The sequence below is a fragment of the Talpa europaea genome, assembly GCF_964194135.1.
Source record: "Talpa europaea genome assembly, chromosome: 14".
NCBI classification, from domain to species: Eukaryota; Metazoa; Chordata; class Mammalia; order Eulipotyphla; family Talpidae; genus Talpa; species Talpa europaea.
Genome location: NC_140082.1, coordinates 74,622,369 through 74,637,408, shown reverse-complemented (window position 1 = coordinate 74,637,408; position 15,040 = coordinate 74,622,369). Strand labels below are relative to the sequence as shown.

At 36.6% G+C, this 15,040-nt stretch overlaps 1 protein-coding gene across 1 annotated transcript in view; it reads right to left on the bottom strand.

The window, feature by feature from the left end:
* ANKRD26 (ankyrin repeat domain containing 26) overlaps nucleotides 1–15,040 on the bottom strand; it is a gene marked incomplete at both ends in the record, with an annotated part of 93,859 nt that overhangs the window by 32,283 nt on the left and 46,536 nt on the right. Inside the window, 8 exons of the mRNA XM_084254062.1 lie at nucleotides 2,586–2,734; nucleotides 4,069–5,029; nucleotides 7,279–7,416; nucleotides 7,910–8,093; nucleotides 10,377–10,590; nucleotides 13,121–13,262; nucleotides 13,831–13,864; nucleotides 14,486–14,656. Coding sequence (XP_084110188.1) covers nucleotides 2,586–2,734; nucleotides 4,069–5,029; nucleotides 7,279–7,416; nucleotides 7,910–8,093; nucleotides 10,377–10,590; nucleotides 13,121–13,262; nucleotides 13,831–13,864; nucleotides 14,486–14,656 — 1,993 coding nt within the window. The remainder of the gene's footprint in view (nucleotides 1–2,585; nucleotides 2,735–4,068; nucleotides 5,030–7,278; nucleotides 7,417–7,909; nucleotides 8,094–10,376; nucleotides 10,591–13,120; nucleotides 13,263–13,830; nucleotides 13,865–14,485; nucleotides 14,657–15,040) is intronic.

Below are 15,040 nucleotides of genomic sequence, written 5' to 3'. Positions count from 1 at the left end.
TATATTTGATGTTCTAATTACATTGGATAATTTATACAGATAGTGCACCGTGGTATCCTAAACAAGTTACAGGGAAATCACTGATACCACTGAAAGTAGCAATGAATGGGGAACATGAGGCCCAGAATTTAACTTCAGTGCTTCAAAACCCTTCACCAATTCCACTAGCCAATGTACTTTGTTCTACTTGCAATCATTTGTAACACACTTCTCTCTCTGCACACTCGTTGGGACTCATGGACTACAAAGAAAACATCACCTGGATTAAACAGTACATGATCATGTGATCACCACAGGCAGCAACAAAAGAGTTGCTGACATGGAAATACTGGACTTCCTTGCTAAATCAAAGTACCCAAATCAATTCTTTCCCAGCAACTGTTAATGCTGGGCTGCTTTGGACAGTACTCTGATGAGTTGATTAAGGTTACGTGACATGGCATTCCAGAAAAGCCACTCCCACGGTTACACAATGGGCAAAGCTTTGTAAGTCTGTAAGCTCAGTTCTGACTGCATGTAGGGTAAAGAAAATGTCAGGCTTTTCTGCCCTTCCGCCATCAGGATAGATGATGGATCCTTGTCCTGAATGCATGCCTGATGGCGGGCACCTGGCAAAGGGTGTGGGCATAGGTAGATGGGATTCAGCTGAGCTAAGACTGTGCTTTTTAAGGGCGGCGTCACGGGGATGCCAGTAGCAGCAGCAGCAGCAGCAGCAGCAGCAGCAGCAGCAGCAGCAGCAGCCGCCGCCGCCGAGAAGCAGCAGAACGAACGCTAGAGAACCCAGCCCCCCAGCCAGCACCCCTGCCTGCCATATGCCTGGTGAACCCCAATAAAGGACCTGCAAAACTACTGAGGACTCTGACTCCTCCTTTACCCGGTCTGCATGGAATCAGAAAACCTGCACTGTGTCCTGTTCCTGGCCTTTACACTGCACAATGAAGGTAAATTTAGATTTTCTTTTCATACTGAGGGAAGAAAATTAACATTTGATTGAACAGTTAATGCCTCTTAGATTAAGTGTTTAATTTCATACTTAACTGGTTGAAATACATTTAGAATAAAAGCTTTATTCTATCAATATCTCCAAGAAGAAATTATTGGTGTGGCATAAAGTACTTAATTTCTATCTCAACAACTGTCAAGCTCAAAAATTTTCAATTTTTATAAGACTTTATCTCTCATGAAAAATACTTAAAACAATACAAAGTTAAGGGCTAAAATGTTTTATATAGACTATCTGACAAGCACTGAAGAGAGTATGACCAGTGAGAAGGCAGTAGGAGAAAGCTTCATGCACAAGGAGAGATTGAACTAGGTCTGAATGAAGGCAGGATTAAGTAAAAGAAATAGAAACTGAAGACAGGAAGGACATTGTGAGTAAAAGCCAAGAGGAGGAGAAAGCAGAGGCTAAAAATCTAATATGAGAAAATAAAAACATACATCCACACAATAATTTGAAAATGGAAGTTCATGGCAGCATTTTTAAGGTAGGGAAAATAAAACACAAGAAAGGTTCATTAACTAGACAGTGCTTTAGCCATAGAATAGAGTATTATTTGACAGTAAAAACAAGTGAAGCACTAATATGTACTATAACACAGATGAAATCTGAAAACATTATGTTAAGTGAGAGAAGCTACATACGGTATGATTCATTAATATAAAAATAGATAGATAGGGGCCTCCCTGGTGGCACAAGGGGTTAAGACGCAGTACAATGAAGCCATCCATAGCCACTGGAGCACGAGTTTGATCTCTGGCCAGGGAGCTACCCACATGACACAGCAGACCTCTCCTGACTCGCCTGCTGCTCCCCTCAGCAGTGTATTTCAGTCAGTCTGCCTGTTCTGCCTCCCCACTCTGTCTCTGGTGAGTCCTCTCACCCCTGCATCTCTGGTCTGTATCCCAGCTCTTGTATGCATAAATAAATATTTTTTAAAAAACATAGACAGACAATAGATTGGTGGTTGTCCTGGGCTGGGGATAGAGGCTAAGGGATACAGGGCTTCTTTTGAGGGTGATGAAAATGTTCTAAAATTGATTCAGTTTCAGTTTCACAGCTCTCTGAATATACTAAGAGCTACTGAATTGTACATTTTCGATGACTGACTTGTATGACATGTGAATTACATTTGAAAGCTTTTTAAAAATTCCAATGGCAGGTAGTCTCTTAATTCTCTATTTTCAGTGTATATATTATATACGATCTTTTATGTGCTTTTACAACATATCTAAAATGATTAAACATGCACAGACTCTATATTCATACACAAAAGATAAGGAGAAAAGACAACATCCTGGAACATTCAATTAAACATTGTCCTGTGACTTTATCTGGCTTACCTCGTTGTAGTAATAGAGATTACTAAAAAACAGTTTAGTAGAAAAAAAGTATTTCAACTTGTATGAGGAATGGTAAGTTTCTATTGTATAATATGACAGAATAAAGCCAAAGCTTAAGAAACAAATACATTATAAAGAAAATAATGAAAAAAGGAAAGATGTCCATGAAAATCAGTACTGGTAACACTGTATTATGTAACCAGTTAGAGATTAACTATTAATATTTTAATTTTCATACGTACTTGACTTCTGATTTGACTTAATTTCTTCTTTAAATCCTGTATCTCCTCCTCTAAATTAATACGATGGCGTGAAGTAACCTCCAGCGAAGCCTCTGACATGGATTGCTTTTTTAGGGTATCAGCCAGTTCTTGTTGAAGTTGTCTCACACCTACCTAGTAAGACATATCTATTACTGATTTCATAAATCATCTTATTAAATTATGTTAATAATATGTAATGCTAACACATGTTATATGGGGGAAAATCACCAGTTTACCTTCTTTCCCTCATAAATACACAATTTCTGTTTACTGAATTTGATTAAAGACATCCTCCTGCATAATCATCCTCTGCTAGCCTCCTGCATAATCATTACCGTGTTAAATTGACAGGATTCAGCCCCACCATGCACTCCCCCCTGATCAGTTTGCGAAGCATTACAAGCCACTGAAGTTTCAAAAGGAGATAAGAATATAGAAAGAACCTAGTGGTGGTAAATTTCATATTGTTGAACCTCTTCCCTCTTTCTACTAGATGTTTAAATTAACTTCATGGTCACTCACATAGTCAATCATCTGCTCAAATCCTTCCAATACATTTCTCTCTCAGAATAAAAATGAAGTAATTCTGATGGCCTTTTCAAACCTGGAGGCATAAAACCTGGCCGCCACTTCACTTTCTGACCTCAGCTGGTCCAACTCTCCCCTACTCACTCCATTCCTGAGTACATAATACATAAACCCACATAGTCTGAGTGTGGAATCCAATGCAAATTAACAAATCACACAGAGATACAATTCTTTTAGTACTGAACACACTTATGACCAATTAATAATAACTGAACTTTGAACTGAGTCTTGAGTGACTTATTTATAAAAATGTTCAAAGTAAATTAAAAAGAGCAGTGGGGAGATTAAATCAAATAGTAATTTGCTAACACCACATTTGCCCTAAATTACAATTTAATGAAAAGTAAATGTCTTTAAAGAATTGAGTGGGCTCAAGAATATATGATCTGAGACCAAAATATTCCAAAGTGAAATCAAATTGACATGAACAAGCAAAAAAATCCACTTACACAACAAAACCAATTAAAATATATTAAAAGTTACTTAAGGAACTTTTTAAAGTTACTTAAAGGAAAAGTACACTGGGAAATCTGAAATTAATGGTCAAGGTAGTCTACAAAACAATCATTTTAGTATGAACATCTACATTTATCTGCTTTATCATGGCATTAAAATTGTGTTGACAGATTAAAATGATTATTTTAGCAGTATAAGACAAAATTATTAACATTAGTCTATATCTATTAACAAGTTACAAACAGCCCTCTTAAAATTTCATAGGTGGTACAATGTCTTTGACAGTGTAAAGTGCGCCTCTCTGGTCTAATTTTTATTTGCTGGATACATGGTATGCTTCTAAGCTGATAGAGCAAATACACTGATTACTTTGACTTTTCTTTCAGGAAGATTGAAAAATATTTATCTTTCTGGATACTTACTTCTCTTGCAGCTTTCTCATTTTCATACTGATACATCCTTTCTTTTAAATGATTGCATTCATTGATTAACTCCTTATTCCTTTCTTCTAGCATAAGACCTTGTTTTTCACTTTCAGCTTGAAGTCTTTTTACCACATCCTGAAACTGATCTTGGATATTCATTATCATCTTTTCTTTATTTTCAGTTCTGTTGTGAGCATCATCCAGTTGCTGCCGAAGCAATGTATTTTCACTTTGTAGCTGAGATAATCTCTCCTCTAAGGATTCCTGCTTTCCAATGTATTTATTCACTTTACCTTGTTCATTTTGATACATCTGTTCAATTTCCTTCTTCTGACTCTGTGTTTGGTTTAGGTCTCTTTGTGCCCTTTCTAAAACCAAAGTCTTTTCTCTGAGAGCATCTCTTGCGTGATGGAGTTCAATTTCGAGGTTATTGAGTTTACTTTCGACTTTTGAAAGTTGCTGAGAAAGAATCTCATTGTTATCTTTTAGGTTAGACACATCAAAATTCATTTTGTCCTGTAAACGAAGCCATTCATCTCTTGCCCTCTGGAAAGCAAGTTCTAGGTCTCTCTTGGATGTCTGACTTTGGTCATGATCGTGTATAGCAGAAGCCAGTCTACAACGGAAGGATTCAATTTCTGCTTCTAGTCTGTCTTTGTTTTGTTTTTCACTCTCCAATTTAGAGTTTAGCACTGAATTCTCAGTCTTCAGAATATTAAGCTGTCCACTATATTGGGATATTGTTTTTGTTAATGTTTCCTCATTTAATTTTAGTGTTTTGAGAAGATCATCATTCTTTCCTTTTATAATTTCAATGTCCTCAAAATATTTATTTTCTTTTTCCTGGTTCTGATTTCTTATTGTATCTATTGCCAGTTTTAGCATTGCAATTTCATCCTGTAACATGTGGTTTTTATGCACCAGATCTTTTTCTTTTTCATAGATATCAGAAACCTAAATAGAACACAAGAGACTTCTATCTAGCACTCAATAAAATAACATATCATGATTTCTTCTGAAATTAAATAAAAATTATATAAGCATAGATGCCTGAAAGTTTAAAAATTTAATTGAAGACAAAGAATCCAAGAAAGTGAAAAAATTTTGAGTTTTTGAAAAAACCTCAAAGTTAGAATGACCTTGCTCTAAATTACCACAAACCCAGAGGCAGAAATAAAGATTAATAAATGTATTTGGACAGGTTAAACTTCCTAAAGCTCTTTTTATCTAAGATTCATTCCACATATTTTTTCTACTTTTTTAACATTCTTAATAATCAGCTATAGAATGAAAGTTACTATTAGCTGGTAAATCTAGGCATTGTACTAAAGATTTACGAGTGTGTGTGTGTGTGTGTGTGTGTGTGTGTGTGTACACACACATACACATACACAGAGTTATCACAGTTCTGGAATGGAGAGGTCAAAACTATAAGCTAGTTTGCAAAATCTTCCTACTCTACCACGAGTGCTCTTCTATTAAATCGCAACTACTTCTCTAACATAAACATACAAATACAAAAGAAGCATTCTAATTCAAAATAAAATAGGGAATATGGAAAAGTAGGGGTAGGAACAGATCACACCAGTTAACAGCCACCTGGCCACCAGATGGTTCCCGGCCCAGGAAGACATGATGGACACTGGAGAGACTGTATTTTTTTGTAAGTGCTCTGCTTATACCCACTTTGTTTTATTCAATACTTTACATTGTTCCACACATACTGTGTATGCCCATGAGCAATCACCTTTCCCCAGGCATATGGGGACACTCCACAGGTTTACCTGCAGCCCTGATCAACAGGGGACCTCCAGAGTCATGAAAGATCAAACACTGTGCTCCACTCTGCAGAACCCAGACATCTCAAAGCAGGAGACAGGATCCTTGAAGACTCCTGAAAAATTGGTCTTGGGTTTCCCTCAGGGAAACAATCTAGAGTCCTGTCCAGGGGCCATCCCTTGCATTTTTTGACTGCACTCTGATAAACCCTCTTTGGTTTGACGACACTTCATGCTCTGTGGTGAATTCTTCTTTTTTTTTTTTTTTCATAAGTTTTCTTTTTTTTTTTTTTAATAGAGGCATGTTTTATTTATTTATTTATTTTGTTTTGTTTGTTTGTTATACATGCACTGGGTACAGTCAGAAGTGCGGGAGGGTGAGAGAATTCACCAGAGCCAGAGCGGGGAGCAGAGCAGGCAGAAGGACCGAAGTACACTGCTGAGGGGAGCAGCGGGCGGCAGGAGAGGTCTGCACGCCATGTGGGACCCTCCTCCGGTGGCCGGGGAGCAGCCGGGGATTGAACCGGCGCCGCAGAGGCCGCGGGCAGCTTTGCAACCCAGTGCTCAACCGCTGCGCCACCGGAGAGGCCCTGGTGAATTCTTTCTTTTGAGGGCAAAGGACCCATGCTTTTCAGTCAAGCTCTGCTACAAAAATACTAATGGTAAATGAGGCAAAATTTAAAGAACTTTCTGAAAAGAATCATGAAACTCTTTGTGGCTGCAATAAATTTTATTTCTTCTTCATGATGTTTAAAATAGTAAGAAATGTGAAAGAGGGGAAACATACACTGAACTGATTTACTAAGAATATAGTACTTTTCAATAAATTATCACAAAGTACATACTATAGTGTATCATTATTTTCTAAAGCTCTTTCTACTGAAATAGAGCACTGTTTGGAGCAAACTGTCACTTTTCAAATGTAGGAAAATGAAATTGAAAACATAGTCTCTGAACTTGTTACCCTTTTTCTCCTCACCATAAGTATAAGTGATAAACTGATTTCTAATAATATGTCAAGGAGGTGAAATCACTGCCAGAAACTGGACATCTATTGCTAGTAACAAAAGTTTTGAGATTATAGAAAGTTCACTGGTCCCTATAGAAAATATTAAAAGCCTCTCCTTTGGGAGACATTTGCAAATGTCACCACTTGATTACTGCAGACAAGTACATTTGAATTAAGCATATTATTTTATTCAATGGCCCAAAGATGCCAAGAATTTTATTGTTTTACCCAATGGCCCAAAAATATTAAAAATACTATTTATTATTTCAATTATTGATCCAAAAATAATGCCCCCCCACAAATATATACATTTAAAAACCCTCCATATTTTCCATGATGTATATAGTGTTGATTTTTAAAACATATGCCCATACAAATACATATACATTCATATTTGAAAACAACTAAAGAAATACCTCAGAATTTGTTTTCTTATGAGCCATTTCTATCTCCTTTTGTTTGCAAAGGAGATTGGTCAGAATTCCATCTTGAGATATTCTGGCATTCTGTTCTCGAGAGAGCTGCCTCTGAGTGTCATTTCGCTCTTCTACAACCTAGAGACAAGTTTCATTAAGTTTTTGGTCTTATACCATTAAAAACAAAGTCAAAAGCGCAAAGTCTTTCTAAAAAATGTTCAAAGGAATTGGCTTTTTTAAGTACAAGGGTCTCTATTCTACAGACTAACTCAATTGGAACTTAAAGGAGAGTTAAATTTGTCATAGAGCACACAGGTACAAACAATGTCTCTACAGAATATTTAACTAATTTCACCATAGCATTGAGGCAATTATGTATTTTAACATAAGAAAACAAAATTAACTTGCAGGCTAATGATGAAGCTGAATTTACCTTCATTCCTTCATTCAGAAAACATATAAAAGCATCTACTAGATTCTTCGCACTGCAATAAATTAATCATTGTGGCTATAGATGGCATAGTTCATATTTTTGATTTGTTTTAAATCTAATAATATACATTAAATGAAAATTATACTATAGTATTGATAAAATATTAGAAATATGAATTTCTCACCAAAGATTACTTACCTGATTCAAATTATTTCTTAGTGTCCTTAATTCCATGTCTAGTGTTCGAAGATTAAGTTCAAGCTGTTGTTTCACTTCAACTTCTTTATGATATTGCTCTTCTGTTTTTTTTAACTGCTCCCTAATTTTTTCACATAATGTATCTGAATTTCTTCTTTTCACTTCTTCTTGTTTCAAGGTAAATCTGCAGTTAAATATGCTTACCTTAATATTCACTTTGTTAAAAAATAAAAAGTTGACTTCATGATCTATTTCTAAGTACGAGTGAACCATGTCGCTTTGTTCAAATGATGAGCTCATTTACCTAATAAAATTTCTATATTCTTAAATTACTGTCTTTTTTAGATTGTAAGTTTTTATTTCTTGCTACAACCTCTTCCAAAAGATGTATACATCATTGAAAGATAGCAATAAAAACATATTCTCCTATGCAGTAAATTTCTTTAATAGTAACTCTATGGTAGGAAATAAAGTCTTAAATTATTCAGTAAAGTAAAAGCTGAAAAGCACCTTTTCTACACAAGTATTATTCCTCTGCCATTTGGATAGATAATTTAGTTACTAATAAAATGGAGACTTTGGGCCTCCCTGGTGGTGCAGCGGTTAAGTGCTGGGCTGCGAAGCTGCCCACAGCCTCTGCAGTGCCAGTTCAATCCCCGGCTGCCAGTGAGGGTCCCACATGGCGCGTAGACCTCTCCTGCCACGCCGCTGCTCCCCTCAGCAGTGTATTTCGTCAGTCTGCCTGTTCTCTTCCCCGCTCTGGCTCTGGTGAATTCTCTCACCTTCCCGCGCTTCTGACTGTAACCAGTGCTTGCATAAATAAATAATCTTAAAAAAATAAATGAAATAGAAACATGGTTGTTCATAAGCAAGTTTATAAATTCACTAGAAAAAAGTTAAACTGCACAAAATGATGGAGTGTAAAAGAGTATCTGCAGGTATCTTTTACACCATCACAGCTCCGCAGAGACTGCACGCCCCAGCTCAGGAGTCTATTGTCTCCTCCCTGCACTTCTTACATCTCTCTTGCAACACTTTCAATATATCTTGTTTCGTATGTGCTCTCAAGACAGATCTTTAAATTTATTTTCTATGTAGGAGGGCTATGTTAAATAATCAGTAATCACCTTCTACTTTTTACTTTTTCCCCATGTTTATAACAATAAAACTGTATACATTTAAAAAAACTGTGTCTTGAGAAAAATGGCCACTTCATACTCTATTGATGGAAATGCAAATTAATATAGTTTCTTTTTTTAAAGATTTATTTATTTATACAAGGACTGGGGTACAGTCAGAGGCACAGGAGGGTGAGAGAATTCACCAGAGACAGAGTGGGGAGCAGAACAGGCAGACGGACCAAAGACACTGGTGAGTGGAGCAGCAGGCGAGGCAGGAGAGGTCTGCTGCACCATGTGGGTTTCTCCCTAGCCAGTAGGGAATTGAACCCGCACTGCAGAGGCTGTGGACAGCTTCACAGCGCAGTGCTCAACCTGCTGTGCCACCAGGGAGACCCTAATATAAAGTTTCTTAAGAACAGATTGAAAATTTGATGTAGCACTGATTTAAAGCACTGTATACAATTCAGGGGAACAGGTTCACACCTCCTCAGATGTACATCATCACACCACACCCACCAGCAGACGCTAGTGGGCCCCCCCGACTTTGTGCATTCTCCCACCTTCCCCACTTCTAGAAGCCTCCAGTCTGCAGTCTAGGAGGCTTCTAATTCATAGTTCTAGGCTCTTGGTTTCGTTTTGTCAATTCCTTTGTTTCCACAAACATTTTTTAAAAGTGCTTATTCTTAATAGTATATTGAAGAATTCATTCAAAGTAAAATATTAGTAGAAACAGAAATACTTATATAAAAGACATTCCTCTACCATTTAGGAAGAGAGAGAATTTTTAAAAATTGAAATTCAATTTTTTAAATAAATAATGAGGCTTCCATATGTTGGACTTCCATATGGCCATTAAAATTATGATGAGGAGGGGCTTCCCTGGTGGCGCAGTGGGTGAAGTGTTGTGCTGTGGAACTGTCCACAGCATCTGCAGTGCGGGTTTCATTCCTGGCCGCCCAGGGAGATTCCCACATGGCATGGCAGACACCTCTCCTGTCTCACCCACTGCTCCCCTTAGCAGTGCTTTTCAGTCTGTCTGCCTGTTCTACGCCCCACTCTCTATCTGGTGAATCCTCTCACCTTCCCGTGCCTCTGGCCGGTACCCCAGTTCTTGAATAAAAATAAGTAAATCTTTGAAAAAAAATTATGATGTGGAATAATACACATTAAATTATTAGTAAAAGTGGTCATGTTAAGAAGCTGCTATATTATTTACAAGAATTTCTATATCATAATACTAGTAAAGGTTTCTCCCCCATAAAATCCCAGAAGGTAAATTAGGAAGTTTTACAAAACTTATGCTACATCTCTGTAATACATTACTTTAAAGCCAGAATGATCAATACCTCAAACTGCAGAGTTCCCGTTTCCATTCCACTTTTTGATGCTCTAACTGGGATTTTATTTCTTTGGTTTCTGAGAGCTCCTTTTGTAGGCCACTAACCTTATTTTTCATTTTTTTAATTTTTCCCGAAAGCAATTGACAGTGATTTTTTTTAAGTTCTATTAATCTTTCATATGAAAGAAGTGCATCCTGGATTTTCAATAAGCTCACAGAATCTGCTCAGGGAGAAAACAAACAGAGAAATAAATATGTAAGTACTTTTGGTGTACAAAGGATGTGGATTTTCATATTCACTTCTGCATGTATTTATTTTATATATTGAGTGTCATGTCTACTATGTAGAAGACATAATCAACTTTGTAGGTAAAATAAACAAGAACTCTGTCTATTGTTTAGCTAATGTCTAATGACAGAGGAAGACAAAATGATAAGTTCTGACAGATACTGTAAGCAAACTGAATTCTATGATCACTAACAGAACATGATCTAGGAAGAGGAAGAGATGGCTACCTTGAGAAATGAAGGATAAACAGGAAGCAATTAAGCAAAGGAGAAAGAACAACATTCTAGGAGTTTACAGCATGTGCTGAAGTTCTACTGCGATCTGCTTCTAGCCAACATGGAATAACAGGTACTTCCTACTGAAACAAGCAAAGACAAAACAGACAAAATACATTCAAAAATAATTTTCAAGATAAAGAACTTCAGGCAGTGAAGGTCAATGATTTCTGAAGTTAATCTAATGAATGCCCCAGCTCACTGCCTTCAAGAATTTCCAGGCCATGCTACAGGGAGCAGGAACTGCAGCGGGGCTGATGAAACAGAGTCTGTGAAAACAAGGTAGATGGAGATCACAGGTCCAACAGTGGAGAGAAAGAACCCCAGGGATCTGCAGAGGGGTCCCTCAGGGTATTCAGCAAAACCAATCAATAGTGTATATACCCTTGTGAGGAAAGCACCAGAGACCAGTGGGGAAAACCATCAGAAAAAAGTAGAGGAAACAGTGTTGGCTGCTCACATAGCACCAGGAATAGTGTCTGCTCCATTAGCTAGGCTGGAAAAACTCCTCATTCGCAGGACAGTGGCTAGTGGGTAACACCCAAGCCGGGGCTGAGCACTGCTTCAGAAGTCACTGGACTAATCATAAGAACAAGTACAGGAGGATCAGCCTTGTTGAAAAGTAACTTAACTGTCCTAAAACAGAGCTCCAAAAGATAAGGCAGCTATTTAAAAAACAAAACAAAACAAAACAAAAAAACACGACCTATAGAGCCAGAATTCAAAATGTCAGAGATGAAACACACTGGTGGGGGTAAACACATATTAGACATTACAAAAAAAAAAATGAGTTAGTGTGATATAGGTGAAATGTGAGAAAAATTCAAGTGGCTAATACACAATTCCCAAGAGGTAGGAGAAAGAGAAAGAAAAAAATTTCAAGAAAAAAATGGCCAGAACTCTCCAAAGTTAATGAAACCTATTGTCCCATAGATCTAGAAAAGATCAGAAATGAAAGTAAACTATTGTCATTTTCTCACACACTGTATATAATATGGTAAAGTATTACTTGAACGTAAACTGTGATTACCTACTCATAAACTATAAACTCTAAAGCAACCACTAAACTAACAAGACAAAAGAGATATAGCTAATAAGCCCAAAAGAGAAATAAAACTACATCATAAAAATTACTTAAGCTTAAAAAAAGGCAGGAAAAAAAGAGGAACAAGGAGCAGATAGGATGAACAGAAATCCAACAGCATGATGACAGATTGAAACCAACTATATGTCAGTATCACCGTTAGGTGCGAATGGTCTGAGGATCTCAATACAACATCTCCATACTTTGTAACAGATGTGAAAAAAGCTCACAAGGTCAATACAGCAAAATGACCTCAATGTAAGACCTCAAACTATACAATTTATAAAAGGTAGCATAATCTTTGTGACCTTGTGCTAAGCAAAGTTTTCTTAAAATGAACACCCAAAGCAAAAGGCATGTAAAGAACAACCACCTAAATCGGACATCAAACATTTTTGCTCTTAAAAAATGAAAATGGACACAAAATGGAAAACAAATGGCACAGCTACTTGAGGAAAAAAGTTGGCAGCGTCTGAAAGGAATACAAATGGTCGTGAGGAGATATTTTAGGGGTGATGCATACATTAAGTATCTTGATTGCAGTGATGGTTTCCCGTGTATAGACATGGTCAAGTGACCCAGGGACACACTTGCTATATGTGCAGTTTACATCACTAAACTATAACAAACAAAAAGTCTTACTGCAAGAAAGAACCACCATGGCAGTGCCTGAGACGCAGATGGATAAAGAAGGACAAGAGATGCAGTGAGAAGACTGTGGCCTTTAACCTTATTCCAATAGCTGGATTTTATGGAAGGGGGTTAACATGATGAGATCTGCAGTTTTGAAAATATATCACAATCAAGGTTTTGGAAAGTGGAATGGCAGGGAGAACGGCTCTGAGGTTATTTCAGTATTTCACGAGGGAAAAAATGGTACATGACCTTGAATGAAGGCCTAGGAGACAGCAGAGTCAGCAAGAGTACAATGAGAATTCTCAAAGCTCTTTGGCTGAGTTTATACAATTGCTTTCATTTCAATTTAATATAAAACAGTTCTGAGATGAATAACATTATACCTGTGCTTTATGGTGCAGTACTAGATAAATGGTGTATAAAACCCCACAGTGTAAAGAAAAGACTTTATAGTTATAAAATCCTACCTTTACAATCCATGCTAAGTTGTTCAATTAGCAACATAGAATTCTTATAATTAGAGTAAGGTAATTCACTATCTTCTGAAGCTGTTTCAGATGACTGAGTTAAGTCCTCCAGGTTATCCACAGAATTAATTTGCTTCTTGACCTACAAATAAGCAATGCTATTTCAAAATGTTCTCAAAATACTTAGGAAACATACTAAATATGCAAGGGTGATAAAAATCCATCTTTCTATAAAAGCAAAAACAGACTTCTTTTTAATTACTGTTTTTATCAAAAGACTACCTTTATATATAACTAGTGTTATACATCACTCTTTCAAAATAAACCTCTCTGAAGTTTAGGAAAACTTTCTATTTTTTCATTCTACCTTTTATAATGTATTTCTTTTACAACAGAATAATATTTTTTAAGGATTTATTTTTATTTATTATGCATATAAGAACTATAGGCCAGAGGTATGGTGGGGGTGAGAGGATTCACCAGAGACACAGTGAGGAGCAGAACAGGCGGATCTACTGAAATACACAGCTGCAGGGAGCAGCAGGCGATTTAGGAGAGGTCTGCTGCCCCATATGTGGGTCAGCTCCCTGGGTCTGGGGATTGAACTAATGCTGCAGTGGCTGGCACTAGCTTGATAGCGCTGACTTTAACCCCTGCACCCCCAGGGAGGTCCCAGGATAATATATTTTATCAATTAATTTTTACTGTACCTTGTTCTTTTCTTTAGATGTTTTCTTTATAAGCCTAAAAAAAATAACCAAACACCTATTTCAGATGCATGTTAACTACTTTAATACAGGGAATAACTGAGACTAGATTTTTTTTAAATAAATATCTGCAATGTAATTAATTTTCTAGAGAGGGGGTTAAGCAATACATAAAAAGAGTAATATTAATGAACAAAGAAAATGTACTACAAATAATATTAGCAAATCATTAAATATAGATCAAGCTGACAGTCAACAAGTTTCTAACATTGGAAATACAAACAAAATCAAATTTAATAAACATGTTCTTCTCTACTGGATCATTTCCAAGAGCATAAATATCTAAGAAAGAAAACTCCCTCGAACTCCACATTCTTCTGAAGTTATCCATTTTTCTACTGTCTTTCTCCGTATATATTCTTCTATAAAGGAGCAATTCACACTCACTCACCACAAACTGGCTGAAGGGCAACTATTTATTGAAACTTTCTCATCAAAGTTAATAGTCCTCATTGTAACCTCTCAATAGTATTTCTCTGATATTCTCTAGAACTCTCTTGTCGGGGACTGTACACTACATTATAGTTGTTTTATTCCCAGAAAAAGTAATCACTGCTAATATTCCTATACCTAGAAATAAAGAACTTAGAGAATTTACCTTCCATCATTCTGATCTACTTCACTTAAGCTGCTGTCATCATTCACTTGAAGCGCACCACCAGTTAGGGAACCAGCCTTCTCAAACATGGATGTAGTCACAGATGCTTTGACTGTCCATTTGCTATTTTCATTTTTCTTTACTTCTTTCATAGGCAAGCCAGGATTACTACTTTTAAAAATCCACAAAAAGGTCAATATTTAGAATAACTACTGATATTTTGTACAGTTCCAACATTTATCTACATTCATTTGTCTATTAATTCACAAGAAGTATGAAGTACCATCTGTAAGCAAGGAAATATATTTTTCTTGCTTCAAAAACAGATATACAATTATGATATAATGTGCTATAGAAGAATTGTCATATGAAATGTTAAGTGAGCACAAGGAAGGCTTTAAGAAGAGGGATGGCAGAGGAGGTCACCAGGAAAAAAAATGCACGAGAAAAAACCATTACACATGGAGTCTTTAATGCACAAAGACTAGGAGAAGTATAAAATTCATAGAATTTTATGTGATAGAATTTTATAGTGATGAGTTAGGAAATTGTGAA